Below are 27,793 nucleotides of genomic sequence, written 5' to 3' on the forward strand. Positions count from 1 at the left end.
TTAAACACTCTGGGTGGGGTGAGCCCTCCCCTACCCACTGCTGACACAAAGCCTCTCCAACCCCACTGTTTGAACAATCTGCAACTTTATTTCAGAGCAGAAATAAGTCATTTCCTAACAATAAATATAAAAAAAATAATAATAAATTAAGGTTCGAAAAAAATACGCAACAGAACAAAATCATTAATACTGACAGAGTAGAAAATGTTGTCTAAAGGGGTGAGAGGCCGGATGGGCCAGCCCCCAGCCTGGGAATGTCTGACACAGGCCGTTGTCTGCCCCCAGTCCTAGCTGGGCCCCTGTCACACACACATTCTCTCCACAAAGTACAAAATATATATTAAAAAAAAAAAAAAACAACCCTCCACACAACCAAGCATCCTGTGAGGGCCCCGAGGAAGCAAGAGTTTGGCCCGTGGGGGCTGAGGATGGGGCCTGGGGGGCTGAGGAAGGCACTAGAGGGACGGGAGAACCACTGTGGGTCTTGCCCAGCTGACTGCTGTTTGTCCTCTTCTCGTGAGATACCCTGCTCCTGTGACCACTGCAGGCTGACTGCCCCACCTCCTGAGACGGCGAAGGGGAGGTCAGTTTAGCAATGTCCCACGTGTGTGTCCAAAGGCCTTGGCAGGGCTCCTGCCCCAGGGGATGCTGGGAACACGATGGTGACTGCTAAGTGCTTGGCTGTCTGTCCTTTGTAGGTGAAGAGGCCCCCCTGCCCAAGGTTCCTGAGCATCTCCTCAGCTCAGGCCAAGGTATCGTCCAAGACCCCCCAGCAGAGCCCTCAGGGTGGCATCAATAAAGAAAGACTAGAAATAAATAAGGTCCCTGGTGGCCCAGCATGGAGCTGGCAGGAAAGCCAGTCTGTTTCTTCAAGTATTCTTAGCTGAGGGGGTCACGAGGTCTGTCAGGGCTCAGATGGGGATCCCCACTGTGTTCACCTGGTCCTTGAGGCCCAGCAGGCTGTAGGCAATGCGCTTCTGGTGGCCGGGCAGCCGCACCCCGATCCTCTTGATGTCACTGTGCAGGGGAGGGAGAGAGGGAGAGTGAGGGGCCTGCTCTGGAGAGGTGGGCAGCCATGGGAGGGAGGTGAGGGGAGAGAAGAGGGACCGGGGAGGGGGCCTTGGGTGCCTGGGGGGCAGAGCTCGTAAGGCAGAGGTCTGATGAGTGGATCCATATCCGGAAAGCCTGCCGACACTGACAAAATTCAGAAAATGATTGAAGCGCTGAATGCGAGCAGCTTTGTTTTTTTTTTAAATCAAATCTGCACAAAATCTATGGTAGGTGCCGTTTCTGCCCCCATTTTTCAGACTAGAAAACTGAGGCTCAAAGAGGTGAAGTGACTTGCCCAAAGTGACCCAGGCTAAGAGGTGGAGGAGCTGAATCAAGCCAGCTGTGAACAAAGGCTTCCCTCCCCCACCCTGGGGTCTGTCCCCAGGTAAGGCTCCTCCCCAGGCAGCACTGATGCCATCACCAGATGCCAGGGACCCTCTGGGGGTGTCGCTCAAAGCTCTCTGCCCAAGGTCTCTTCGCAGCCATCGCCTTATTTCACCCCCACTCCCTCCAAGTTCTCATAATGGAGGAAGGACTCAGGAAATCCTTGCTGAGGGGCCATCAGAGGTTCAAGTTCTGCTGGTCTCTAATGGGAGGGGCTTTCAGGTGACCGGATCCAGTGACTAGGTTACCCTGAGGTAGGGGTTTTCCCTTTAGGGACCTCAATTTCCTCACCTGTAAAATGGGATAACAGTGCCTAACTGGAGAGTGGGAAGTCCCGGATACTGGTGGCAGAGGGCTAAGGCAGCATTAGTACCAGATAGAAAGATGCGCCCAGGAGCCCATAGCCCTTCCCTGCCCCTCCTTTCCATGCCCCTGCAACCCCTTGTAAAACCACTTACACTCCAAGAGCCCTGGAACGGACCTTACTGCTTACTCTGGGAGTTTCCTCCTTCACCATCCTCATCCACCAGCCCAAACCCATGAAAACACCCAGGTTTTTATGGGACCTCTCCTGGCTGTAAAGGGAGCTAATTATATGGTGCAAGCTCCTATCTGCAATTCCAGAGACATGACTTTCCCACAGGCTCTGCGAGCCCCTGGAGAAGTGCTGAGCACAGAAGAGCAGGTGTGTGGGAGGGTGGCTCAGGGACTGAAGCAGGAAGGCCAGAAGTCAGACATCTGGGAGAACTTCCTAACCTAACACTACAGTGCCATTTCCAACCTATACAGTTGAGGGTGTTGGAAAAGAAGCACTGTGTTCCCCATACCTGTAGGTGTCTAAGTGTGGCTCCCAGATAAGTATTTGGACCAGCAGGGAAGGAGGCACTTACTGAAAAGGCAGGATCCTGGGCCCAACTCCAGACTCACTGACTTTGAAGTTCTGAAGGTGGGGCAGGGAGTCTGCATTTGATCAGATCCCAAAGACCCTGATGTATGGTTTAAGGACCAGGGGCTTATGTTAGCTATAGCAGAGCAACGGTAGGGCCTAGTGCCCCAGGCTCATCCCCTCACCCCCAGCCCCTCCCAAGGTCCAGGATAGGCCTGGTAAACAGTAGGCCCTCAAGAAGTGTCTGCTGAATGAATGAATGAATGAATGCTTTAGTGGCGACTGAGCCACTGCCCAGGCTGCCTGGGGCCCCCCTCCCAGGTTGCTGAAGTTAACCTGACAGGGCGAGAACTGAGGGTGCTTCTGAGGTCCATCTAGGAGGAAAAGTCCTGGGCTGGGAGTCAGGAGGCCGAATTCTAGTCCTGGATTCCACCAGAGCCTCGGGTGGGTCCTGTCCTGTCTTTGGGCCAGTTTCTTTACACGTAAAATAGGAGGCTCTGATTAGATGCTTCTAAGCCACCTGCCCCAGCCCCATTCTCTTCCAACACAAAGCCCCCCACACCTTCCCTGCCTCATTTCCTAACTATAAACAGAGACACACACAGGATGAAGCTCCCAGACTGGCCAATGCCTGCGGCCTCTTGCAAGTCTGTTCCTGCCCCAGCCTCAGTTCCCCACTCGGAGATCCAGGGCAGTCACTGCCTTGGATCAACTCCCATCACAGGGGTGGGGAAGCACATGACTGAGGCCACCTTCTTCCTGAGCACTCACAAGGCCAGCCCCGGCCTGAGGGAATTCAAAGGCCACAATGTCCCCCGGGAGCACCGACTGTGCTCTGGCCCTTGGCACAAGGGAGAGTGGAGGGAGAGGTGGCCTGATCATTCATCCTCTCAGCAAACATCCCATCAGCACCAAGCCTGTGCTGAGGGCACTCGGACACCAGAAGACCTATCAGCCAGTGTCCCCACGTCCTCTCAGGACGCTGTATGACACAGCCTCGCACACTGGATAGGCCTTTTGTTGGACTGGGTATTTTTCTGGGGTGTAACATCCACTGCTTTCATTAGCTCCTTGAAACACATTTAGAACCACTCACTACTCTAGCTAGAAACTCAAGTGACTCCAAAATAACACGGTGAATGCTCAAGATGAGAAAAGGTGGCCACTGTGGGACCATAGGGAACCGAGCAACCAGCCCCCTGGGAGGGGGCAAAGGAAGCAGGGAGGCAAAGGGGGGCGGGTAAGGGCATTGAAGCCGAAATCCAGACCCCATCCCAGAAGGGCTGAATTCTGAGAGTGGCTCAGAGCCTCGCACTGGGATCCACAGCATGTGTACACAGAGCTTTCGGAGTGAAAAAGCATCTTGAGACCCCCCTTTCTTTCATTTAATTGAAATAATGAAGGAGGCAGTGGTGTGAGTCACACAGGCCCCAGATCTGAGCAGCAGTAGAGCTGATGGGAGGAGAAGCAGCGTGGAATGACTTCCTGCCTTTATGCAGGCCTTTTCAAAACACAACACACACACCCTCCACCGATCCAAGACAGCCCCGTCCCTGCTCCTGCTCGTGGGAAAGGAATTGGCCCAGGAGCACCCCGGGCTATTTCGGGAAGCTTCTACGAACATGTGTTTCCTGTATGCACTTCTCTGTGCCCTCAGCTCTGCTCACCCAGAAGAGAAGCTGTACTGTCCTCAGTGGGAGCCCCTGGAGGGGCAAAGGGGGCTGTTCCAGGTTCCCAGGTTAGAGGAGGGAGCCGAGGAACCCTGGTATTTGTCCGCAGGCTATGGGTGGAAAGCAAGGGCAGGAGGAAAAGGGAAGAGTGACATGGGTTAAGCCCTTACTGCGCACCAGGCGTATCATCTGTACTGCACCCATGCCATCCCCACAATGGGGAAACAGAAACCAAGGCTCAAAGATGGAACCTAATTTGACCAAAACCACCGGCTAGGAAGTGGCCAGTGTGGGACTCGAACCCAGGTGTGACTGCAGAGCCCAAGCTTTGGACCCTGCAGTTGGCTGGAAACAAAAGATATCCTGGGGGCTGTGTCTTCTCTCCACATTCCCGTGCCGCCCTCTGGTCAGCTCTGTCCCTGCCTGACTTTCATCCCGGCCTTCCCCTGGGACAGGCCGGGGCCTGGTCTGAGAGGCCTTGAGCAGCAGGTCAGAAGCCCAGTTGAGCAGTTTTCAGAGGCCTTGGAGAATGTTCAGACACAGGCCCAAATCCCAGAACTGTGACCCAGAACTGTGGGACCCCTGGGTCATCCCTTCCCATGTGATTCCCAAAACCTCTCAGCCCCAAGGCTCATTCCCACCATGACCTTGGACCTTACACAAGCTGGGCTATTGGGAACTAATAGTATTTTTAGAAGCACAAAAGGCCAAGAGGGTAATGTCTTCTCCCTCCTGGGGTGGGAGGAGGTGTCCATGCCAAGGCCATGCCGGGAAGGGTCCCTGATGCTGGAGCTGGGAGGAGAGAAGAGCTCCCATAGGGTAGCCTGACAAAAGCCAGAACCCAGGGCCAGGGCAAGGGGTAACTGGCACTTCTTGCCAAGCTGGACCGCAGAGCTGAGAGTCAACCACACGGGGAGAGGTGCCTGGGATGGGCTGGCCTGGTGCCCTCTCTCCTCGGCAACAGCCAGGAAAGTCCAAGGGCTCTGCCCATTTCTTCTCAGCATCCTGGAGAGGAACGCTGCCCCTAACTGGCTGCGTGACCTCGGGCGACCTATGTAACCTCTCAGCCTCAGTTTCCCTACTTAAACAGGGAAGTAATCATAGCATCTAGTCACAAGGCAAATAGGGAATTCAACCAGGTGATGGCTGTGACGTGAAGCCTTTCTTTTCTCAGCTACAAACTGTGTGACCTGGAGTAAGCCACGTAACCTCTCTGAGCCTCAGTTTCTCCACTAATGGCCTCCATGGTCCCTGAGTTCTGGACCCTGACTGACCAGGGCTGGAATCCCCCAAATGGCCATAGACCCTGGGCTGTACTGTTTCTGACCTGCCCAGTGGGACTACTGACGGGAACCACCTGCCAAGTTATCACAAGGGCTGATTCAGAGTGCTCAGGCGCAGAGCTGGCACAGCCCACGCTAAATGCTACGGTTATGATCACAATTACTATTATTTTCTCGCTGTGGAAAAAAGATGTAGGAAGAGGACGGAGCCACGAGTAAGCGACCAGAATCGCTGGCTGCCAGCCTGGTTCTGCCCTTCCTGCAAAGCCACTCTCCCCAAAAGAGAAGGAGGGAGAGAGAGCAGAGAGGGGAGCGCTGGGAAGGTAGAGGGAAGAGCGGATGGGTGGTGGAGGCAGAGGCAGCCTGGGGAGGCAGGAGGCGGGGCCCGAGCGCAGACTCACTCATTGGTCATCTGTACCACCTTCTCGATGGCCGTGTAGCCGGCCGCCAGGAAGTGCTCAGTGTACTGCTGCATCTTGATGGATTCCAGCCACTCGGACACCGTGCGGAAGGGCACACCCTCGGAGCCGCTGGTGCTGGGCAGCCGGATGGACACCCTGCAACAGGAGAGAGCGGCCCGCGGGTGAGGGGCTGCAGCATCCAGCCCACGATGCTGCTCCCTAACCCCGGCAGTTTGCTCAGCTGCCCTGTGCCTCGGTTTCCTGGTCTGGGCAACGGGGCAGCCAAGTCAGGTGGGCTTCCGGGAGCCTGCCTGACGTGTCGGGAGCGCTCAGTGTTTATAGCTCCTGCCGCCCCTCTGATCCTACTGACGATACCACCACCAGCTACTACAAAATAACCACATGTTAAGAAGAGTCAGGTTTTCAGAGTCACAGCCCCAGCCTGGCCACTTGCCAGCACATAAGACACTTCATTGCCCTACGTCTGTTTCCTCATCTACAAAAGGGGGATGATTACAGGAGCCAACTCCTAAGTCGTTTAACTGAGTTAAAACACGTGAAGCGCTGAGTGCCGCGCTGGCACATCGACTGTATATGCCGATTGGTTCTGTGAGGGCCACCTGAGTCAACCCGGTCCAGTCTAAGTAAAGCCCACGCGTAACATCTGAGCCCCTTGCCCACCGCCCCTGGCTGCCCATTACGCTGAAGTGGCTCAGGAGTAAAGCTGGGGGCCACCCTGGACAGAGGGTATGGAACCCACCGGGGGTCAAAGTCAGCCAGGGTCTTGAGGGATTCGGGGGCTCGGATGAGCTTGTCCAGGATGCTGACAATGTCGGCGAACTTGGGGCGGCGGGCGCGCTCCTGCTGCCAGCACTGCATCATGAGCTGGTAGATGGCGGAGGGGCAGTCCATGGGTGTGGGAAGCCGGAAGCCATCATTAATGGCCTTCATCACCTGGGGGAGGGGGCGAGCAGGATGGTCAGGGGTGCCTTCACAGCCCCCAAACTCCCCCATACACAGGAGCTGGTAGAGGAGAGAAGGGGAGCCCCCGAAACAGAGGGGTTGGCCTCCTTCCTTAAGCACGACACAGAACCTTCAGTGCTACACAAAGGACAAGTGCTAAGAGGATGTCTCCAGAGGAGGAAGGGTCTCCTGACTTTGTTCTCTCACGGGGTACCCCCGGCAGCAGCCATGCTGTGTGCCCTGCAGCCAGCCTCCCTGCGGTCTCTGGGCGCCTATACACTCTGCTCCCTTCAGCCAGAGCACTCTTCCCGCTCCGTGTCTTCACCTGGCTGCTGCTTTATTGTGCCTTAGTCCTAGCTGAGACGTGACCTCCTCTGGGAAGCCTTCCAGGCCTCCAGGCTGCGTGAGGCACCAGGCACTTGCACACACACACACAAACAGATACACACATGCATGCACACACACACTTCCCCCACACCCACTACTTCTTTCCTCGTCCTTCTGCTGAGTGTAAGCAGGGACTGGGTCTGGAGCTCAGCACAAGGCCTGACACATGGTAGGCCCTCAATAAACATTCACTGAACGAACCAATGAAGGGGTGTACCAGATGAAGATTAGCCCCCAAAACTCTTCTCTGCCCAGCCCCTGGGGTTCGAGGATGAGTAAAGGGTTTCAGTTCAGGTCCGGACAGGGCTGGGCAGGGCGAAGGCGCCTACCTCGTGGTTCGACAGCTCCCAGTAGGGCCGCTCGCCGTATGTCATCACCTCCCACATGACGATGCCATAGCTCCATACGTCGCTGGCGGAGGTGAACTTGCGGTAGGAGATGGCCTCCGGAGCCGTCCAGCGGATCGGGATCTTGCCACCCTGTGGGGACCTGGCCAATCACTATTGTCCCCTAGGCCACCCCCAGGACGATTGCAGTCAGGGCCCTTCCTCCATGCTCCCCAGAGGCGTTCTCGCCTCCTGAGGCCCACGCCCCAGGTGTGTAGGGGAGAGGACCCCAGAGCAGAGCGAAGGCTGCTTCACCTTGAGGCCCCCATCCCAGGTGACAGCCGCCCCAGCCCTTACACTGGTGGTGTAGGTGGCCTCGGGGTCATCCTCCAGCACACGGGACAGGCCGAAGTCAGACACCTTGCAGACCAGGTTGCTGTTGACGAGGATGTTGCGGGCAGCCAGGTCGCGGTGGACGTAGTTCATGTTGGCCAGATACTTCATGCCGGCCGCAATGCCCCGCAGCATGCCCACCAGCTGCAGCACGCTGAACTCGCCATCCTTCTCCTGCCAGAGCACAAGCCCTCAGCTGCCAGCCAGCCCCGCGCCCACCAGGGCCCCTAAGCGCCGGCCACAGATCCCAGCCCACCCCGGCCCACGTCCTTACCCGAAGGAACTTGTCCAGAGCCCCGTTCTCCATGTATTCGGTGATGATCATCATGGGCTTGTCTGCAGGGGTGAGCACAGGGGTGAGCACAGGTGTGAGGGGATGGCCACGGGTGGAGGGAAGAGGCACAGCCGGGGCTGGGGTGGGCACAGCTATGAACAGAGGCCCAATCAGAGGCCCCAGAGGGCAGCCACTCCCCCATTCCCCACGTGGGTCTCCCACACCCCACCCTGGAGCTGGGCCTCACACTTGGAGACAACGCCTTCCAGGCGGATGATGTTGTGGTGGCTGAACTGGCCCATGATGCTGGCCTCGCTGAGGAAGTCCACCCGCTGCTTCTCGGTGTAGCCGGCTTTCAGCGTCTTGATGGCCACGGGTACCTCCTTCTTGCCCGGCACCTTCAGCGTGCCCTTGTACACCTCCCCAAACTCTCCTGCAGGCGGGCGATGTGGGAGACACACCCCAGTCAGCCCGGGCGTCGGGTGCTCCCGACCCGCACCAGGCCCCTCGGCGAGCGCTTAACCTCACCTGCTCCGATCACCTTCTGCCGTGTGACATAGGACGGATGGATCTCGGTGGTGAACTTGAGCACGGCCTGGTTGGGGTCCTCGTATGTGTGTGGGTCCACGTATGTCTTCAGGGGCTTCAGTTGTTCTGGGAGGGAAAGGAAGGGCAGGGTCATAAACAGTTTGGGGAGGGGAGGGGTCCCTATGAGGGGCTGCCTTGGAGGAGGGGGAGGGGGAGGAGGCAACAGTCTGGGCACCTCAGGAGCTTCTGGCTCAGCCCTCTGAGCTGCCCAAGGACGCCCAGGGAGTGCTCTGGCTGCCCGCATCTCTACCGCAGAGCTGGGGAGGCCCGTGGGGACAGCAGGCCAGGCAGGGAGGTGGCGCTGCATCTCACCTGACTTGGAAAAGTAAACGTCTTCCGAGGACTGGCGCGTCCGCAGGCTCTTCCTCCTGAGAGACCCCATGGGAAACCAAACACGCAGGGAGGTCAGTGACCTGCCCCAGCCGGGGAGCCTCCTGACCCTACTCTGGTCCAGGTTGCGGGCCTGGTGTGCTCAGCACTCTGCTCAGTCAGGCAGAGGGCGTGGAAAAGGCCAGGGGGAGAGGAAATGAGCAAGCCGGGCTCACTCCTTGGGATCTACACCCCGTAATGGCCCCTTAAGTGGCTGTAATGAAGGCTCTCCTCATTAGAGCTCCCCAGAGCTTCCTGCCCGCGTGTCCCGAGGAAGTGTGGACGCAATGTCATAATGACCACCATGCCCTGAGCCTTGCAGGTGCTGTGCTGAGCCCTTTACAGATCATTGCATCTTTACAGCCCCCCGGGAGGCAGGGACTAGATTCCTATCAGCCCCATTTTCCATACAGGAAACTGAGGTTCCCGCCCCTGTGTCCCACCTAAGCCCTTGGGGAGCCGGGGCGTAGGCTCCAACGAACCTGCGGAGGATGAAGAAGCCAATTCCTGCCAGCACCAGAAGCAAGACCACACCAACGGCCAAACCACCAATCACTGCCATGTTGCTAGATCCTTCTGTGGCTGCCAGGGAGAGAACAGTAGATGACAAGGGAGCCCCCCCCCACTTCAAATCATGGTAATACCCCCGGTTGTACTTTAGGGCCCCAAGACACCTGCCGGGTGCCTTTACTAGTGATGGTCCATGAGGATATTTATTCCCATTTCATAGATGGCAGATGAGAGGGCTTCCCCGGGGAATAGAGCAGGTAGTCTCAGGTGTGTGGGACTCTCTCCACGATGCAGGATTTGAACTGGGCCTGCCAATGCCAGAGCCCACATCCTTCCTTCTCTCAACACTGCCCTGGACACACAGCTGGTTCCCACACCCCCAGCCCTCAATTCTGCCCCCTCCCCAGACTTGGGGCTGACCCACACCGGGCTGTCCTAGGCCCTGGCCGACCAGGAAGGGGACACTTCTAAGTTCTTTGATCCATTCCCTCCGCCCACGATGTCCCAGTTGTTTCAGGACTCTGGCCTGGCCCACACCCTGGTCCCCGACTCACACAGTGTCTGGAACTCGTGCACCTTGCTGCCAGCACCCTGGCCCTCCTGCGTCAGTGCCTGCACCTGGACCAGGTAGATGGTGTCTGGAGCCAGGTCATCCAGGGTTACGGAGAAGCCTTCAGTGCGGCGCACGTTGTAGCTGTTGGAGTCCCCCTGTGGGTGTTTGGCGGGTGGAGGGACAGACAGTGAGGGCAGGGCCATCAGCTTAGCCCACCAGAGAGCAACCCCAGCTTAGCAAGGTGACAAGCTATGTTAGCAACCTCGATGCTCTCCTTACAGAGGAAGAAGCTGAGGCTCAGAGAAGCGAAGCGACTCACTCCAGATCATAACCAGCAAATGCGTGACCCAGGACTCAAACCCAGGTCTGTCTGATCCCCAAGACCTGGCTCCCCACCACCCAAGACTATGGGGGTTCCAGAATACTATGTCTTCTTTCCCACAAATCTCTGCTGGGCTGGCCTGGCAGAGGCAACTCTCAGGAAGACCCCAGACCCCACTTTCCTCATCTGCAGAACAGCACTTCTTCAGATGGCTGTGTTGTGCAGTGAGCATCTATGTGACCAGCTGGTCCTCTGTTCGAAGCCCAGCGGGGACAGCCCCAACCCTTTGAGAGTTACCTTCTTGCGGTAGGTGACCTCGTACTTCCACACGCGGCTCTGCTGCGGCGGAGGGATGCTCCAAGAGACGCTCAGCGAGGTGGTGCTGCGGTCGTCCAGCTTCACCTTGGGGGGTTCTGGGCAGGACGGTGGGGGGAGGGGAGGGATGTGAAAAGCCACGCGGGGGGAGGGGAGTAGTGGGTATGCACCCAGACGCATTCCCATCCACAGCCCAGGCTCCTTAGATCCCGACCTGGCATTCTCAACTTCCAGCTCCAGAGCACAAAGCCCCAGGCTGGGCCCCACCACAGGCTGGCACATCGGGGGTACCCTGTGAGTACTTATGAGTGCATAAATAATAAAACCAAAACAATATCTGACTCTTGCTAGAACCTTTCTATGGACCAGGCACTGTTCTAAGAGCCTTAGATACAAGAGTTTATTAAATCCTCTCAAAAGCCCTAGAACGCCCATTTTACAGGTGAGGAAACGGGGGCTCAGAGAGGTTAAGTAACCTGCCCACAGTCACAGAGCGTGGAAGTGATTACAGGGACTGCGTCTTTAACCACTTGCTGCTATCTCTCTCTGAACCCAGACGAACCCTGAGTGGCCATCCTCACGAAGCCCCACCTGGGCGGGCCCCAAGGGCACAGCTGCCACCCCTGGGCCCTCACCTGTCTGGTTGATGCTGACGCTGGCCGTGAGGAAGCTGCGGCTGGTCACCAGGTCCGAGACGCCGTTGCGGGCCTCTACGGTGAAGGTGTAGTTCATATGGGGCTCCAGGTCGCTGACTGTCACGCTGGTGCGGGTCAGCCCGTGCGGTGGCTCCGAGTAGCGCACGCTGGCCTCGCAGGGACCGCACTCGCCTGACTCGGGCCAGCACTGCTCGCAGGTGACACTGTAGGTGATGTCCTCACGGCCCCCATTGTCCTGGGGGGGCGTCCAGCGCAGCTCCACTTTGGCGCCCATGCCCACAGCCGTGAGGTAGTACGGGGCGGAGGGCGGGCCTGTGCAGAGGGCAGAGGGCAGAGCTCGGATCCAGGTAGGCCTGGACATGTCAACATCACCACGCCCAGCTCTGTCACCCCTCCTTGACCCGCTGTGAGACTCACGTGTGCAGGGCAGTGACAGTGGGTCCTGCGGGGCCCGGAAATAGCCTTCCTCACACTCGCAGGCGGTGGCCCCCTCGGAGGATGGCAGGGTGTTTGGGGGGCACTCCAGACAGGGGCTCTCGGAGGCCTCGGACTTGAAGAATCCCGGCGAGCAGGCTGGCAGGCACAGGGACAGACATCAGCTCAGCCTGTTCTCACCTCCAGCGACTTTTCACTCCCTGGCCCTGGGAACCCTGGCAAGTCACTAAACCTCTATGGGCCTGTTTTGTCATTGGTAAAATGTCTTGTGGTGAGAAAATGCGTGGTAAGCACCTAGCTCGGGCCAGGCACCCAGGAAGTGCCTTGCCCTCCTGCTCCCAACCTTTGTAGCCCTCCCCAGTGGCTCTTGTAAGAAGCGCCATGCCCCTGAGCCTGGCATTCAAGGCCCACATCTCACCTTCCAGCTTCCTAAGAATCCTATCTCACAGCTGGCTCAGCATTGGACAGAGCATGCTGCCCACCTGCCTTATCTCCTTTAATCTGTGCGGACCAGCCTGGCAGGTCCCCACCTGGACTGCGAGCTGCCCAGGGCAGTGACTGCTTCTTCTTCACCATTTGTGTTTGCTGACTAACAGATCAGACAGGGGCATCAGGATGCCACCTCTGCAGGTGCTCCCCCCACCCTGGGACCTGACCTGACCGCTTTCCTGTTCCGGGGCTGGCTGACCAGGAAGCAGGAAAGGCCAGGCCCCCAGCATTTTCTCTGGACCTGCTTTCAGGGACCCAGTCATTTCCGCCACTCACAAGGGTGGCCAGGAAGCAGCTTTCCCTCCCCCGGTGGCAGGTCCTGTCCTGGCCAGGGTGGGCGGGGCTCAGACACCTGATTCCAGAGGCTCCTTCCTCCCACCACCCTATCCTGCCCCTGCCTGCCCCTGCCCCAAGCCCTTTCCTGGTCCCACAGACAGGAAGCTACCCAGACACTGTGCAGGGCTGTCCAGGGATTGGGCAGCTGCTGAAGTGGCCAAGATGGGGTGGGGTCACCCAGGGACCTCTTACCCAACCCTACAGTTATCGTTCCCACCCTCAGCTTACTCTGGAGAGGGTCCTGAGATACCTCCAGCCTCAGTGTCACGTTCATCAAACACTGATCCTCAACTCTGTGTCCAGCCCAGTGCATGGACCTCGAGATGAGACAAAGCCCCTGACCTCTGGGAGCAAGAGCACGTGACAATGTCCACCATAAAGGGGTGGGCAGCAAGGACCTACTGTACAGCACAGGGAACTCTGCTCAATGTTATGCGGCAGCCTGGATGGGAGGGGAGTTTGGGGGAGAATGGATACATGTATACATATGGCTGAGTCGCTTTGCTGTGCACCTGAAACTATCACAACATTGTTAATAGGCTATGCTCCAATATAAAATAAAAAGTTTAAGTAAATAAATAAATAAAGGGGTGGGCAAAGGGCTAAGGGGGTAGAGACAACCTTGGCTAGAGGTTTGTGGAGTCATAGAGGAGACATTTCAGCTGGGGTTTAGAGGCTGAGTAGGAGTTCAGCAGGGCAGAAATACTGGGAGGAGGAGTTAGGGGTGAGAAAGAGCAAGACTAACACAGGAACTATGAGTGCCTTGGTGGTCGGAAATCAGGGGAGCAGCAGGCAACAAGGCTGAGCAATCTCCAGGGACCAGACTGAGAAAGGCCTTTAATGCCAGGTCAAGGACTTTATCCTGGGGGCAGTGAGAGCCACTGAAGGTTTGATGTAGAGAATCACAGTCAGATCTACGGTATCAAAAAAATTTGTGGACAGTCTCCCTCCTTCAGTCCTCTACGCGAGCAGAGAGGTGGGGAGTCAAGGGACAGGACTCAAAGGACACCCCGTTCTTAAGGTCTTGGATAGTGACTTCCCGTTAATGACTGCTTGCTGGAGGCCCCAGGGGGACCATCCCAGACGTCTCTCTCACCTCCTCTGCCTGTCCTGCCACTTCAGAATGTCAGCACAGGCCCTGAAAGAGCTCAGGCACACGCTGCAGGGAAGGGGGCTTGTCCAAGACAGAAGGGACCTGGGACCCGACTCCTGCTCTGTGCAGAGCCTGGAGCCCCAGTTACAAAAGCGACCACTGATTCAGCAGCTGCTGTGTGCAGTTCCTGGGCTACGCACTTGACACTCATTTAGTCCTCACAGTGAGTCTGTTATACTAGGCACTGTGATCACTCATTCCACTTTGGAGGTGAGGAAACTGATGCTCAGAGAGGAAAAAGAACTTGGCCAAGGTCAACAAGCTCCTAAGACACGAACCCAAAACCTAAACCCAGGATGCCTGACCTCGAACCTCCCTCCTTTCTCACAAACATTTCAGTTTGGAGCAAAGAGAAATCAATGTTCTGAAACAAGCCAGAAGAGAGAGGAGAGGAGGTCCGACCTGCTTCAACAGCCAGAAAATCCCAAAACTAATTTCAGAGCAGCTGGGGGGCGGGGCGAGGGGCTGTGCCACCTCTTAACATACGTCTTCTCATACTGGGCACATTTATGTCCTATGGGGAGAAAAGACTAGAATCAAGCCCGGGGGGTGGGTGGGGGTTTGTTGGGGCTGCCAATGTGGCCTCCTTCAAGGAAGGCCCAGAGGTCTTTCCAAGTCTCCTACTGTATTTAAGAAATACACATGTTGGGGCTTCCCTGGTGGCGCAGTGGTTGAGAGTCCGCCTGCCGATGCAGGGGACGCGGGTTTGTGCCCCGGTCCGGGAGGATCCCACATGCCGCGGAGCGGCTGGGCCCGTGAGCCATGGCCGCTGAGCCTGCGCTCCGCAGAGGGAGAGGCCACGACAGTGAGAGGCCCGCGTACCGCAAAGAAAAGAAATCCACATGTATTTTGCAGTCCTCCTCATAACTTATCTGTTACAATACAAAAATAGCTCTCTCCTCCCCCAAATCTTCAAGTAAAAATGAGACTACAGAAAGCTGGGCTATGTTTATCCTGGGATCTCAACTCCCCCAAATGCCCTGACTTGTCCACCCGAGGGGCTTACACTCTGGGTAAGTGCTGGCTCCAGGTGGTCCAGGCCCCACAGATTAGGGGTGCTCAGGGGCCCCTAGAACACTGTCGCATCTTCCCGGCTCAGGCTCTCAGGCTGGGGAGGGACCACGAGCCCCCACAAAGTTTTAGCCACCTGCAAAACCCACAATGTCCCCACTCCCCACCACGTGGTTGCTCCCCAGCCCCCAGCCCTATGCCAAGAGGCGGAAGTCGGGGAAGAGGCGGGTTCCATTCTTTGGTCCCAGAGCCCGGGGGTGGCCCGCCTGCTGCCAGCAGGAAAGAGGGAATTTGGAGAGATTTCCGCTGCGGATGTGCCAGATATTACAGTGGATAGGCAGCACCAACAAGGCATGTACTTGCCTGACGAGAATGCGGCGCCCCCTCCTCCAACCACAGAACTTCAAGGGGCCCTGCCAGAGTGTGCCCGTGCTCAGGGGCCCCGGAGTTCATGTGTCTGACACCAGCAGGCCCCTGTGTCTTCCTGACTTTGCCTGGTTGGATTTCCTGGCATGCAGAGCAGGCAAGTGGGGACAGGGGTCACACTTTTGGTGTTCACACATTCTCAAACATACTCACATACACAAAATACCCATGGTCCCTTCGCCAACCAGCAAACTCCTATGCATCCTTCAATACCCAGCTTGAGTTCTTCTACACAGCCCTCCCAGACTGCCCAATTTCTGGTCCCCTTCTGACCATTAGGGCATCTATTACTCAATCTTATGTTTGCCAAATAGAAATTGAGCGTTTCCTACGTGTCTGGCACAGTGCTGGGTGCTGGGAGACCATGGCAAGATAAACACTGTTTCTGCTCCAGGGGAATTCACAGCCTGGCTTTCATGCTTCATTGGAAATGATTTCTGCACATATTAGGATCCTCTATGAGACTGGCAGCTCGTGGGGAGCAAAAATTATCTGTGTCCCGTGTCCCAGCACAGGGTCTGGCATGCAGTAGGTGCTCAGCTAGTGTTTGCTGACTGGATGGATGAATGAATATGTGAGTAAAGACAAAACCCACGTGCTCATTAAATATGAGCTCTAGGGCCACAGAAATGAGTGGCGTTTCAGTCCCCAGGGAGACCCTGGGGGGACGGTGCACCGGGACACCACCTGCCTGGCACCGGAGGCTGACTCTGACACACCTGTGGAGAACTCCTCTGACCCCGGTCGCCTGGCAGGCCTGGGTCACTCCGAGCAGGGGAACTGGGGCATGGTGGCTGCACCCAGGGCTGCACCCCAGCTTTTCCAGTTCCCGATGCCCGCCCCTCAGATGGCAGCATGGGGTGTGACTCAGGGACATACATCCTCTGGCATGACGCAAAACCAGCCCCTGGCAGAGCCCCTCCCCCAAGGCCCAACAACCTCCCGGGCTGGTGGTGGCGAGGTCACAGGGTCAAGAAGTCGCAGTGACAATTCCCTGCAGCCGGTCACCTCCCCAAGCCATGCCCAGCTTACGACCACGTGCACCCCCTCAGCCCAAGAATGCGAAGCCTGGACTTTGTCTGGTGCCCTGACGGGCAGCAAACGGCGACCCCGTAAGTTACTGACCCTGCAAATGAGGGGAACTGATAACTCCAGACCCCAGCAGCTTCTCAGTCCCCAGCAGGCCCTGTCGCCCCCATGGAAGCAGTTGTCCCAGTGGCCCAGTTGCTGCTAGCACCTTGCCCTTTTCCCACACACCCTGGGGAATTATCTTTGTGCGCATTCCTCCACCAAGCTGTGATAAGCACAGCCTCTGCTTCCCGCTGTCTCCCTACCACCAGCCTTTTATCTTCTGTTTGCTTTCCCTGCCTCCTTCCTTCCGTTCTGGGGACTCACTCACCTCAGTGAGGGAGGGAGGGGCCGCCCCATGGAGCTGCCAGCGTCTGAATTTGCCCCCAGTGTGAGCTGAGGGCAGGGTGAGCAGGACACAGAGGTGGGAGCTGCCACCCACAAACCCCCATTCAGGCCAGAGGAAACTCCACAGAAATAAGGCCCGGTGGCACTCCCCAGGGAGGGGACAAGCCCAAGCAAGAGTCACAGCGCACAGAGTTCCTCGCCTGGGGATCAGCCCTGTCCCGACTGCCAACAGCCCCTGCCATGGCTCAGGGACACCCTGCCTAAGGACCACCTCAATCAGCTCCTCCCCTTTAATTCTGGATCTTGGGAGAGGCCTGGGCCACTCAGGATGCCAGCACTAGGACCCAGCTCCTTGCACACATGGTGAGGTCACCCAGTCTGCAGCTTGCCAGAGCAACCCAGGTTCTCAAAAGGAACCACAGCAGAAAGTCACAGGAGGTAGACTGTGATCACTAAGTCAGCAAGGCTCCAACCTACCCATTTTACAGGTGGAGAGAATGAGGCCCAGAGGGGACTCACCAAGGTCACACAGCTTGTGGGTAGAAAGATATATGCCAGGGGCACTTGGGGACAGCCCTCCCCATGCCAGGCCCCAGCTCTTTTGGTCATTGTTTCCTCTTTCTGGGCCTCAGTTTCCTCATCTGTAAAATGAGGATAAAGTCCTCAGGTTCTCTGGTTTGTTTGTGAAGACAGAAGGAAACCTCGCTTGGGAAGTGCTCCGCATGGGATGAGGTGTCCATGAACTGGAGGAGCGAGGGGCTGGGCCCCTGGAGGGAGCAGCAGCTCCCAAGGAGGGAATTCCTGACCCTGCAGCCCCACCTCCAGCTCTGGCCTCCCAGCTGCTGGGCTGAGCCTCTGGCCAAAGCCGCTGGCCACCTGCTCACCTGGCCGGCAGTCGCCACGGCTGAGGCGCTATCCAGGGCCCCACCAGCTCAGCTGCCGATGCCAGCACAGGAAGCAGAGACAAACAGGGAGACAAAGCCGCCCCGGGGGAGATGACGGTCAGCCTGAGTGACTCCACTGTCCCCTAGGCAGGCCTGGGGAGGGAGGGCAGGGAGTGGGGGAGCTGGAGGGAAGCTGGCTCATTCCTGACATAGCTCACAAGAGCTCTCTGGGCAGTGTGCCCACCTGTCCGCTCAGCACCTGGGAGGTGCCTCTCTTCCGTTGTCTATTTAACTCTTTCTTGAGCTGAGAGCTTCCTGGGGAAAGAACTCTCAGGAGAAACAAACGCTGGGAATAACCTGGACCAGGTGCTGGGTGACCTTGGTCTGCCCAGCGCCCTCTCTGGGCTTGGTTTGTCATCAATAAAAGCCACAATGGGAGAATCTGGGTCCATGGCCCCGTGGAGGGTGAGGCGTCATTGGGGGGGGGGCAGACCCTGCATCTCTCTCCATTTCTCCCTTAACATGCTCAGTAAGAGCCCCTCAACTACCTCACATCCTGCGCCAGGACCCACCATCCCGGGGCTGCCCTGAGAGTCTGTCCCAGGGCCAGGAGCTGAGTCAGGGATTCCAAAGGAACTGGTCATTTCCCGCCCCGTTTCCTGACCCATCCTCCAGCCTGGATGCTGCTGCATCGCTTAGATTCAATCCTGATGCAACTAAATCTTAGCTGTGTGACTCCAGGCAAGTCTCTTCACCTCTCTGAGCCTCAGTTTCCTGTCTGTTAAGTGGGACTGATAACAGTCCCTGCCTCTCACGAAAGCTGGTGCAGATTCAGCAGGAACAGCAAGATAAAGCGCTTGCCGAGCTCATGCCTGCCCTGGAAGGGCACTTGTCTTTTCTTTCTTTTTTTTTTTGAAGAGCACTTTTCTACGGGAATTACTGTTATTATCTCCACTGGCATCCGGTCAGGGGTGCTGGGGAAGGTCTGGAGGGATAAAAGAGTAGCCAGGCTGGGGGTTCCCAACCACACAGAGGGTCCCTAAACCACGTTGAAGGGAATTTTGGGAGAGGGATCCTAAGGAGGAAAAAACCAAGGCAACAGGTGGCTGGCAGTGGAGAGGGTCCCACAAGCAAAGTCAAAGATTTCGCTCCTGGAAACCAGTCCTCCCTACCCTGGGGTGGCTCAACTCTTCACAAACAAAGCCTGTGAGGCCCTGACCCCCCACTTCCTGGGGAGGGAAGCCTGCCCCCCTTCCTGGAGAGAGACACCCCTCCCCAACCTCAACTGTCCACTTATCTCTGCAGGGCCTGAATCACCAGCCTGTGGAAAGTTTTCAGCTGCCCCTCACCCCCCACCCCTGCATTCTTGTGTGAGGATGTCATGTGGGAGGAGTCTGCTCAACCCACTGGGCTCCCTCGCAACCCCCCCAGTCATTGTCTGAAACTGGGAGTGTGCACTTGAGGTCACCTAAAGCAGGGGCTGCCTGAAGAGCAGACGAGAGCTGGGAGGACAACAGGGTGGTGGGAAGGGCCAGAGCAGAGACTACACCACAGGCACAGAAAGGCTCTGAGGGGACGTCTCATTCAGGGGTTTGCAGACTGTGTTAAGCAGGGTTCTGAGGATTTGTTTTAAGAGGCAAGTGGAGCCCATGAGAAAGGGCTTCAGGCTCCTCCAATACCTGAAACCCTTTCATGGGTTGCAGGATCCATGGCTAAAACCCAAGTATACAGTCTGCTAGTATAGTTGAACTTCTTGTCTTATGGACAAGAAGCCTGAGGCCAGAGATGAAGAGAGATTTACTGAAGGTCACTCAGTCGGTATGTATAGCTGTAGGGCCTAACCCCCCAATTTCTCAACACCCTGCTTATCTCAGCAAAGAAGCTCCCAGAGAGAGGGGATGAGCTGGCCTTCCAAAGGTCAGCCTACATTCCACAAATGCCCTGCCCCACAGCCATTTCCAGAAAAAGTCACCCATTGAAAAAATCCACGTTGCTCTAGAGCTTTCCGCTGTCACAGGTCCTGGCCGGGCCAAGCCACAGCCTCCCAGTGTGAGCTCACTAATGCCCAGGTCCTGTTCCCAGAGAGAGTCTGATTTAATTGGCCCCCTCTCTGGGCTCAATCTGTCATCAGTAGAAGCCCCAATGGGAGGATCTGAGTCTATGGCCCTGGGGAGGGTCAGGTAGGGAGGGCAGATCCTGAGGATCCCCTCCACGCAGGCATTTTTCAAAAAGCTCCCCAGGTAACTGTCATGTGCAGCCAGGAGACGCGAATCCTGGGTTCAATTCACTCACCTCCATGTACAAAAGAGGAGCCTGAGACCCAGAGAGGTTAAGTGACTTGCCTAAAGTCACAGGGAGTTAACAGGGATGGTACTAGCTCCTGGGACTGTGTTATGTGCCCACAGTGCTGGTATATAATAGACACTCAAGATATACTTGTGGGATGAATCAAAAATAACAATCACACTTAAAAACGCTTATGTGTCAGACGTTGACCTAAGAACTTTACAAGTATTAAGTCATTCGATTATCATAACAACCCTACAAGATGGGCACTATGTTTATCTCCATTTTACAGATGAGGAAACCTGGGCACAGAGAGGTTAAGGAACTGGCTTAAGTCACACAGCTAAATGTAGACCTGGGATTCGAACCCAGGTATTCTTTCTGAGAGTCTTCACTCGTAACCTCCATACTGTTTCTCAGTGTACCCATTCTCGGTGAATGAGTGAATCCAATCATAAGGCCAGGAAGCCTCTGAGATTTTCACTAAGAGAACCACTGCGTGTCTGAGCAGGGACAACCTTACCAAGATCCCCACATCCCAGAGCTGAGACCAGATCCCGGACCACAGCCTCCACCCCAGTACCCCCTTTCTCTGCCACCCCAGCACCGTCACTCACCCTGGCAGGCGTCCTCCACCTTCTCGTAGCCTGCGTGGCACAGGCACTGGCCGATGGGCACCAGCCACTCGCCATCCACTGCACAGTGCATGCGGGGCTCTTCACCCCCGGGCGGCACCACAGCGTGGTCCACGCAGGTGCCAGCCACGGTGGCCAGGGAGGGCGCGTCGGAGCCCGCAATGGTCTCGGGGAAGTGGGCCAGCCCCTGCAGCAGCTCGGGACACTTCTTGTAGTAGACGCGCACAGAGAGCAGCGCCACGCAGGCACCAATGTCCTGAAAGGCCAGGTAGAAGCCCTTGCGGCTGAGCGGCCCCACGGAGCGTTCTTCCACGTTCAGCTTCACGTGGCGTGCTTCGAAGTCGCTGCTGACCGTGATCTCGTCAGGCGCAATAGTGTCGATCTTGGTGAACTGGCGCTTCTGGAAGTTAGTGCCATAGTCCACGTCAGACTCGGCGTAGTAGAGGTTGAAGGTTTCCTTGCAGGAGCTGGCGCCCCCAGGGAAGCTATTGCAGTCACGCACGGTGAACTTGAGCTCGATGAAGATGCGCTCGGCCTCACCGCGGTATACCCAGTTGGTGCGGAGCCAGTTGTCCTGGTCGCCAGCCACCACGTTGCACACGGAGTACATGTAGATGGGCATGTCGTCCATGATGTTCTGCATGAGGTCCCACTGCATGGGGCAGACAGGTTAGTGTGGGCAGGTGCCTGGGGGAAACTGAGGCCCAGAGGCATCACCCAGGTGGCAGAGCTGGGCAGCAGGAAGCTGCTCTATGGTTCCTGCTGTCCTCATTCTACGGGGAAGGAAACTGAGGCCCAGGGAGGGGCTTCAAGTCACCATCACACACTACAAGTGGCGGAGCTGGATCTGACCCCTGGTGTCCCTGACCCCAGTGTTGCAGTGCTGAACCCGTATAGTAGACAGTGAGCTGAGGGGGGAGGCTGGGGGTCCCATGTGACCTCAGGCAGATCACTTAAACTCTCTGAGCCTCGAAGTCCCCATTGTACAATGGGGGCAAGAACTACCTCACAGAACTGCTGTGAAGATAAATGACAGAATGTCTATCGAAGGCTGAGCACATCGCCTGGCGTGGGTGACAGTCACACAAGGCAGCTGGTATCGTTATCATGATTATCCCTATTATAATTATCATTATAATTCACCGTGTAGATGTGTGTGAGTGGCAGGGAAGAGGTTAAGTCAGAAACAATGGATGATCCCCCATCACTCCTCAGAACATTGCTCAGCCTCCTCCAGGAAGACTTCTCAGGTTGGGCCAAGATTGGGGCAAGTGCTTCCCCCTGGCTCCCACAGTCTCTGTTAGCTTAGCACCTAAGTGGTGACAACTACACCTGGCTCCCACACGAGATTCTGAGCTCCTTAGGGCAGAGACTGCACCTAGTTCATTTCTGTATCCCCAGGGCCTACCTGAAATGGAGTAGGTACTCAGGAAAGTATTTGTTGAATGAATGAGCAAATGAATGAAAAAACCAGAAGGGGCCAAGGAAAAAGACCTGGGCTGCATTGTGTCACACGGGCCTCGGATGCCCTTGGGCCTCAGTTTCCCACTCTATATAATGACTGGGTTGCATTAGGTGATCTGTGTTCTCTCCCAGCTGAACATTCCAGGATCCTGGAAATCCACTTGAGTTAAACTCCAGGCCTCCTCGGAGCTAAGGTGACCAGGGACAAGTGCCTGACTCCGCAGATCTGGCCAGCAATAGAAACTGTCCCCAGCTATCCCCCTGGAGACACCGCTCTCCCCAGCTAAGGCCCCAGAACAAATTCAACAAGGGGAAAACAGGCCCAGAGAGCAGCAGTATCCTCCCCAGGGCCACACAGTAGTCACAGGCAAAGCCAGGGAGAGGACCCTGGGGTCTTGCCCTCCAGTCCAGGTCACAGCAGGGCAGGGCAGAGGGAGGGGAGGGAATGAACTTGGGTGGGAAGGAGGCAAAACAAACTCAACCCCGAGCAGGAAAGGGAAACAACAGCTGGAGGAGCAGGGAGAGGGCCCAGCAGGAAGGAACATGATCTGGTTTCCCGGGGCTGTGGGGACCTGGGAGCCCACATTCCCTGTCTCTTCCTCACCCCTCACTTCCTGGGCTGGGACCTCAAAGGCAGGGGGAGCCTTTAACCCCTTCCCACCCAAGAGGGGAATGAAGGGAGCGCGAGGGGGTCCCTCTTGACCATCAGCCTTCTGGGGCATCCAAGGGTCCTGCTCCGCTAGGGCCTTCAGCTGTCTCCCCAGCTCTTTCCACGTCTCGGGTCCCTTCCCCACCTTCCAACCCCAGCCTTCCCAGTTGGTGTGAGAAGCAGGAACCCGAGTTTGAACCCTGGCTGAGCTGTTTGATCTGGGCCAGGCCCCATCCTCCCTGGGTCTCAGCTTCCTCATGCCCACACCCGCACCCTGAAGGCTTACCCCTTTGCCATATGGGTGTGTGAGCCAGCCGAGTTCCCCTTTAGCTGCAGCAAAGTCCAACAGGACGACTAGAAGAGATGAGAGAGGGCGCTGGGTGAGCTTGGGGGTATCTTCACGGGTCAGGCCATGGGAAAAGGTGAGAGTCCCCCAGAAATCCCAAGAAGCCTTGAAGGCTTCCTCAGCCCTCAGAGAGAGACCCCACCACACAGGGTCACCAGGTCCAAGAGACCCGTCTCTCCAAAAACCAGGAAGCAGAGCTCCAGGCAAGGGATGGGACCTAGTCAAAGTCACAGAGCAGGTTGGGTGAGGCCTCACGTCTCCCAGCCCGTGCCGCCCCCTCAGCAGCCCCCAGCTGGGCAGAGCAGGACAGAGCTCGGCCCAGCAGGGGAACAACAGCTGGGTAGAGAGCTGGGGCGAGCAGGGCTATTAAGTGACACCACGCTGCCCCATCTGCTTCCTGAAACAGGGCCCCTCCGTAGCACTTCACATGCACGTGGGCCTTGGAGGCACTCTTGTCCGCTCCTGCCACGTCCCCTCCATACACACACAGCACAAAACACCCTCAGCCCCACCCAGGCCACGTAGCACATGCTTATGCAGCACACGTATGTACACACATGTCTCATGGCCCTCCGAGAGGAGAGAGCTGTTCACAGGTGGGAACAGCTCCAGGGAGGGGAGCGGGATCGGTGAGGGGGTCTGGAAACCGATCTTCCCACCACAAAAGCCACAGAGCAGGCAGGATAAAGCCCTGAAGCCATAGGGGCTTTTAGGAGGGACCCAAAGATACACACAGCTGGCGAGGTCCCCTCCCTGGGAAAATCGCTCCCGCTGCCCCCGTCCCTCACACCCTGGCCACTGCCCTACCAGGGGTGCCTAGGGGACCAGGGATGGAAACCCTTAAAGAGGACTTCCAGGCCCAGAGGGACCAGGTGCCAGGACCTGGCACCCAGAGAGGCATCTGGAGCCTGAGGGAAGGATACATTGCCAGGGGCTTCCCTAGATCCAGCCCCCCCGCCACCGCTTGGGCACCTCCCACTGGCCCACCCCGGGTTCTGCCAGGCTCAGGGGCTACAGCCAAGACCCAAGACCCAAGGCCCCAGTATGGCCCCCTCCTCCATTTCCAAGTAAGGTCCAGGTAGCTGCCAATAGAAGCTACCCTCCCTGGAGGATAACGCGATTGGAGAAACCGAGGCATGGACCCTATACAAGGTCCCTGGATTCTGAGAGTAAAGCCCTAAGGTGGAGGGAGTAAGGGACCAAGTGCTTACTTCCTCTGGAGTCTGGAGCATGAGGAATATGGCCTCAAGAAGGTGCATTCCTCAAGGCCTAGGCCTGGAAGAATGACTCTAAGGGTGCAATCCCGGGCAGGTGGAGATGGGCCTGATTTAGAGAGATGGGGAGGGAGGGGGAGAGGGGCCTGAGTAGAGTCTGAGAAACCCTTTTCTGAGGACAGACTGCCCTGCTCGCCTGGGCTGAAGGCCCCCAGGCCTGGGGATGAAGCACTGCCACCTGACCGCTGCTGACCCGAGCCAAGTCTCTCTAGGAAGGGCCTCACAGCCCAGACAGGGAGAGGAAATCCGATGTGGCACCGGCCCCAAGGCTGAGGGGACAGGGGAGGGTGGCTGGGGGGTGGGTAGGGGCAGGGATTTGTTCAGACATGCCCAAGGCTCAGGCTTGGAAAACTCACTAACCCCACTAGCAAATGGAATGTTCTGGCTCCACAGGAAGGAATCTGGGGGCTCCAGCTGGGTGTGTAGGCGGACAAAGGTGAGTGTCCCTCAAGGTCCTGCACACCCCCCTTCCTTAGAGGCGTGGGAAGCTGCAGTCTGCGCCCCTGGGGAAGGGGGCTCATGGCTCCTAGGCCCTGAAGGGTTAACCTGGCACAGAGGGACCCCCACCAGCCCTGCCAGAGCTCGCTCCCCTTCCAGACCCAGGCCCGGCTCTAGAAATATCACAGGGCTCATCAGAGAAGAAAAGAAGCCTTCACACAGGAAGGAGCCCCCTCCCGGGGAAATTCCCTAGAACCGATCACCAGGAACAGGCGACCAGCCCCGGTCCCTCCACCCTGCCGCCCGGGTGCGGCCTCTCCCTGAGCGGCCTCCAGGGTCTGAGGCTCCTGCTCCCCTGGAAGGGGCGGGGGCCAACAGCCCCTCGGCTGGCCCCGAAGGCTTCACTGAGAAGCCTGGGCTAAGCAGGGCTCATCCAGGAGCCCCCCGTCCCTCCTCCCACCCCCAGGAAAACCTCCTTCTCGGTCTGAAGTTCCATCATAAATGTCATCCTTCTGGGTCCGTATTGTTTCAGGGCTCTTCACTCAAAGGCAGTACGACCACCCACTCCCCTAGCGTCACCTCCCTGCTCCCCCCATCCCTCCTGAACCAAGACCAGCTAATTCCTAAAGAAGCAGGGAGGCAGGGGACTGGGGGGCGGGGAGGGGGAAGAATGAAGAAGAAAAGGGGAAGGGGACAGAGGGCACATTGGGCTCTTCCGGAATCAAGAAGCCAAGGACTTTCCAGGCCTCCTGAGGGCTCTCCAGCCCACCTCCCTGCTGCACCTCAAGTCAGCAAGCCCTGCACCCCTGCCCAGCTATTCTCACTTCTCAGAAAAACCCACCACACAACCGGGTGCGGGGGCCCTGGGCTCTGGCAGCCCAAGAAGCCAGATGCTCAGACCTAACCCTCCCTATACAGAGGGCCCTACTGAGGGAGGGCTTGGGCCTCCCTGTTTCCCCATTTGTAAAAGGAGGGCAGATTCAGTGGCTGTTGAGAATTTAACAGGCTCCATCTGGGTCTCCCAAGGCAGCCTGGCTCCTCCACTCACAGGGGAGGAGAAGGGAAGCGAAGAGCAGCCTGGGTGAAGGGTTGAAGGGACGTGTGTCTCTGCACCCCCAACCCAGCCCCAGGCAGATCCAGCACATCCAGCCAGAGTCCCGGCAGCCGGGCCATCACTCCCCCACCCCCCCACTACAGGCACACCTCCTTAGGGAGTCCTTCACAGGGACTCTTGAAGCCTAAGGAAGAATGTTCCCCTGTCCTTTTCCTCCCCCGTTCCATGGGGGTGGGGGGCGCAGTAGTCCTCTAGGCTGGGGAGGGCTCGGCAGAGGGGCACAAGGACAAGGCTGCAGCACAACAATCGCCCAGTAGCATCCCTCCTGCCTAATCCCCCCACCCCCCATGGGCAGCCTTCAAGAAAGGCCTGTAGTGAATCCAGCTGTCTCTCCCCTTCTCTCCAACCGCAATCCCCCAGGAAGGGGGAGGACGAAAAGCTGAGGGGGGGGGCGGGTATTGAGGATCACAGAAATCCCTGCCACCCACTCCTCCAGCACATTGGGACAAGAAACCCTGAGTGATTCAGGGACGGGGACAGGATGCCACCCCCGCCTCCACCCTCCAAGAGTTCCAGCTCTGGCTTCTTTTCCTCCCAACTTGGAACAGCAAAACCTCCAACCCCAGTTTGGGAGGCGGAAAAGGAAGGCAAGGCTCAAGGAAACTTCTCACCGGGCCAGGGCTTCCTCCGCACTTCCCCCTGGTGGAGCCTGCGGAAACCTCCCTCGGTCCCGGCGAGCGGGCAAAACTCGTTCTCAGTCGGAAACTGAAACCGGCCTCGGCTGGGTGGACAGGAAGGTCCTCGGCCAAGGGCAAGAGCCCGCATCCTCTCTGCGACCCCAGCCGAGGGGCAACTTCCCCATCCACCACCCGCCCCGCCCAGGGCAAAGTCCGCGGCCCCTCGCGCAGCGCGGCAGCGGGAGCGCTGGGGCGGGGGTGGGTGATGCTGTCCCCCACCCCCGGGCGCTCGGACTCCCTGGTGGCCCTGGGGTGACGGCTCCACACCTTGGGAGGCCGCGCCCCCACCTGCCGCATTTCCTCGTTCTGAGTCACCCCTTGCTCAGAAGGCTTGGCTTTGGGACTTCCGGTCCGCTCTCGCGGCCCCGAGCCTGCCCCCCGAGCCTGCCCCCCGAGCCTGGGAGTGCGGGGAGGGAAGGAGGGAAGGCTGTGCGTGGGCAGATTGGCCCGAAGCTCCCCGCAAGCTCTCCTCCCCGACTGGAGGCATAAGGGGGCGTGGAGAAAATCTCAGGGAGCTGGGGCTTCTGCAGGGGTCTGTCTTCTCGCCTGTCGAAGAGACCCCTCCCCAAAATGAGGGGCCTCCACAGAAACGCCTTCTCCACAGAATAGGGGCAAGCAGGTTAGCGAATTCACCGTGAAGCTGAGCCGGCGGAAAGGCCCCCAGGTAGCCCATTCTCCAAGGGACCCCGAGCCCCCGCCAGGACGCGTTCCTGAAACCGCCACCCTGGCTGCAACCGTGTGGCCGCCCTGAGTCCCCCTTTTCTTTCTTTCTTTCTTTTTTAAAATTTTTATTGGAGTATAGTTGCTTTACAATGTTGTGTTAGTTTCTGCTGTACAGCAAAGTGAATCGGTTATAGGTTCATATATACCCTCTTTTTTATATTTCCTTCCATTTAGGTCACCACAGAGCATTGGGTAGAGTTCCGGGTCCCCTTCTCTGCGGCCTCTGAACCCCGCGCGCCCGGGCCCCAACCTCTTAGTCCCCGGAGCCCCTATAACCCCGGGTGGGGGGGGGGGTCCCAGATTCGTCCCGATCGCAGCCAGCAAGTCCTCCCGACCTCAGCACTCCGGGACTGGGCGGCGCCAGGTCAGTTTCCAAAGTTGCGCGCGTCCAGGAGCGCCTGGCTCCGGGAGGAGCGGGGGTCCGGGGGTCCGGCCGCCGCGGCTAGGTCGGGCCGGGTGGCCTCCGGCGCGCACACTCACCTTCCTTGCCCTGCGCCGCGGCAGCCGCGGCCAGCAGGCAGCCCCACAGCAGGGCGAGGCAGGCGCGGGGTGCCAGACGCTCCATGCCGCGCTCCTTGCTCTCAGCCCGGTTCTCCGTGCCCGGCTCCCGCACGCCCGCGCGCAGGCCTCGATGTCCGGCTACCTCCTGCCGCCTGCGCGTAACTTCTGCCCCGAGTGCTTAATGGAAGTTGAGTGAGAACCGGCTC

General features: G+C 57.7%; 1 protein-coding gene across 1 annotated transcript; it reads right to left on the bottom strand.

Moving 5' to 3' along the window:
* Positions 1-79: 79 nt before the first annotated feature.
* Positions 80-27,793, bottom strand: EPHA2 (EPH receptor A2). The gene is made up of 17 exons (XM_060089020.1): positions 27,567-27,793; positions 22,801-22,868; positions 20,384-21,053; positions 11,748-11,903; positions 11,310-11,642; positions 10,657-10,772; positions 10,039-10,192; positions 9,457-9,556; positions 8,918-8,973; positions 8,546-8,671; positions 8,265-8,450; positions 8,018-8,079; positions 7,708-7,917; positions 7,354-7,503; positions 6,435-6,628; positions 5,675-5,830; positions 80-1,017 (listed from the first exon to the last, which is right to left on the bottom strand). The coding sequence occupies exons 1-17, from the start codon at positions 27,649-27,651 to the stop codon at positions 912-914; spliced, it is 2,928 nt and encodes a 975-aa protein (XP_059945003.1). The 5' UTR covers positions 27,652-27,793; the 3' UTR covers positions 80-911.

Source organism: Mesoplodon densirostris, chromosome 2 (genome assembly GCF_025265405.1).
Source record: "Mesoplodon densirostris isolate mMesDen1 chromosome 2, mMesDen1 primary haplotype, whole genome shotgun sequence".
Lineage (NCBI taxonomy): Eukaryota > Metazoa > Chordata > Mammalia > Artiodactyla > Ziphiidae > Mesoplodon > Mesoplodon densirostris.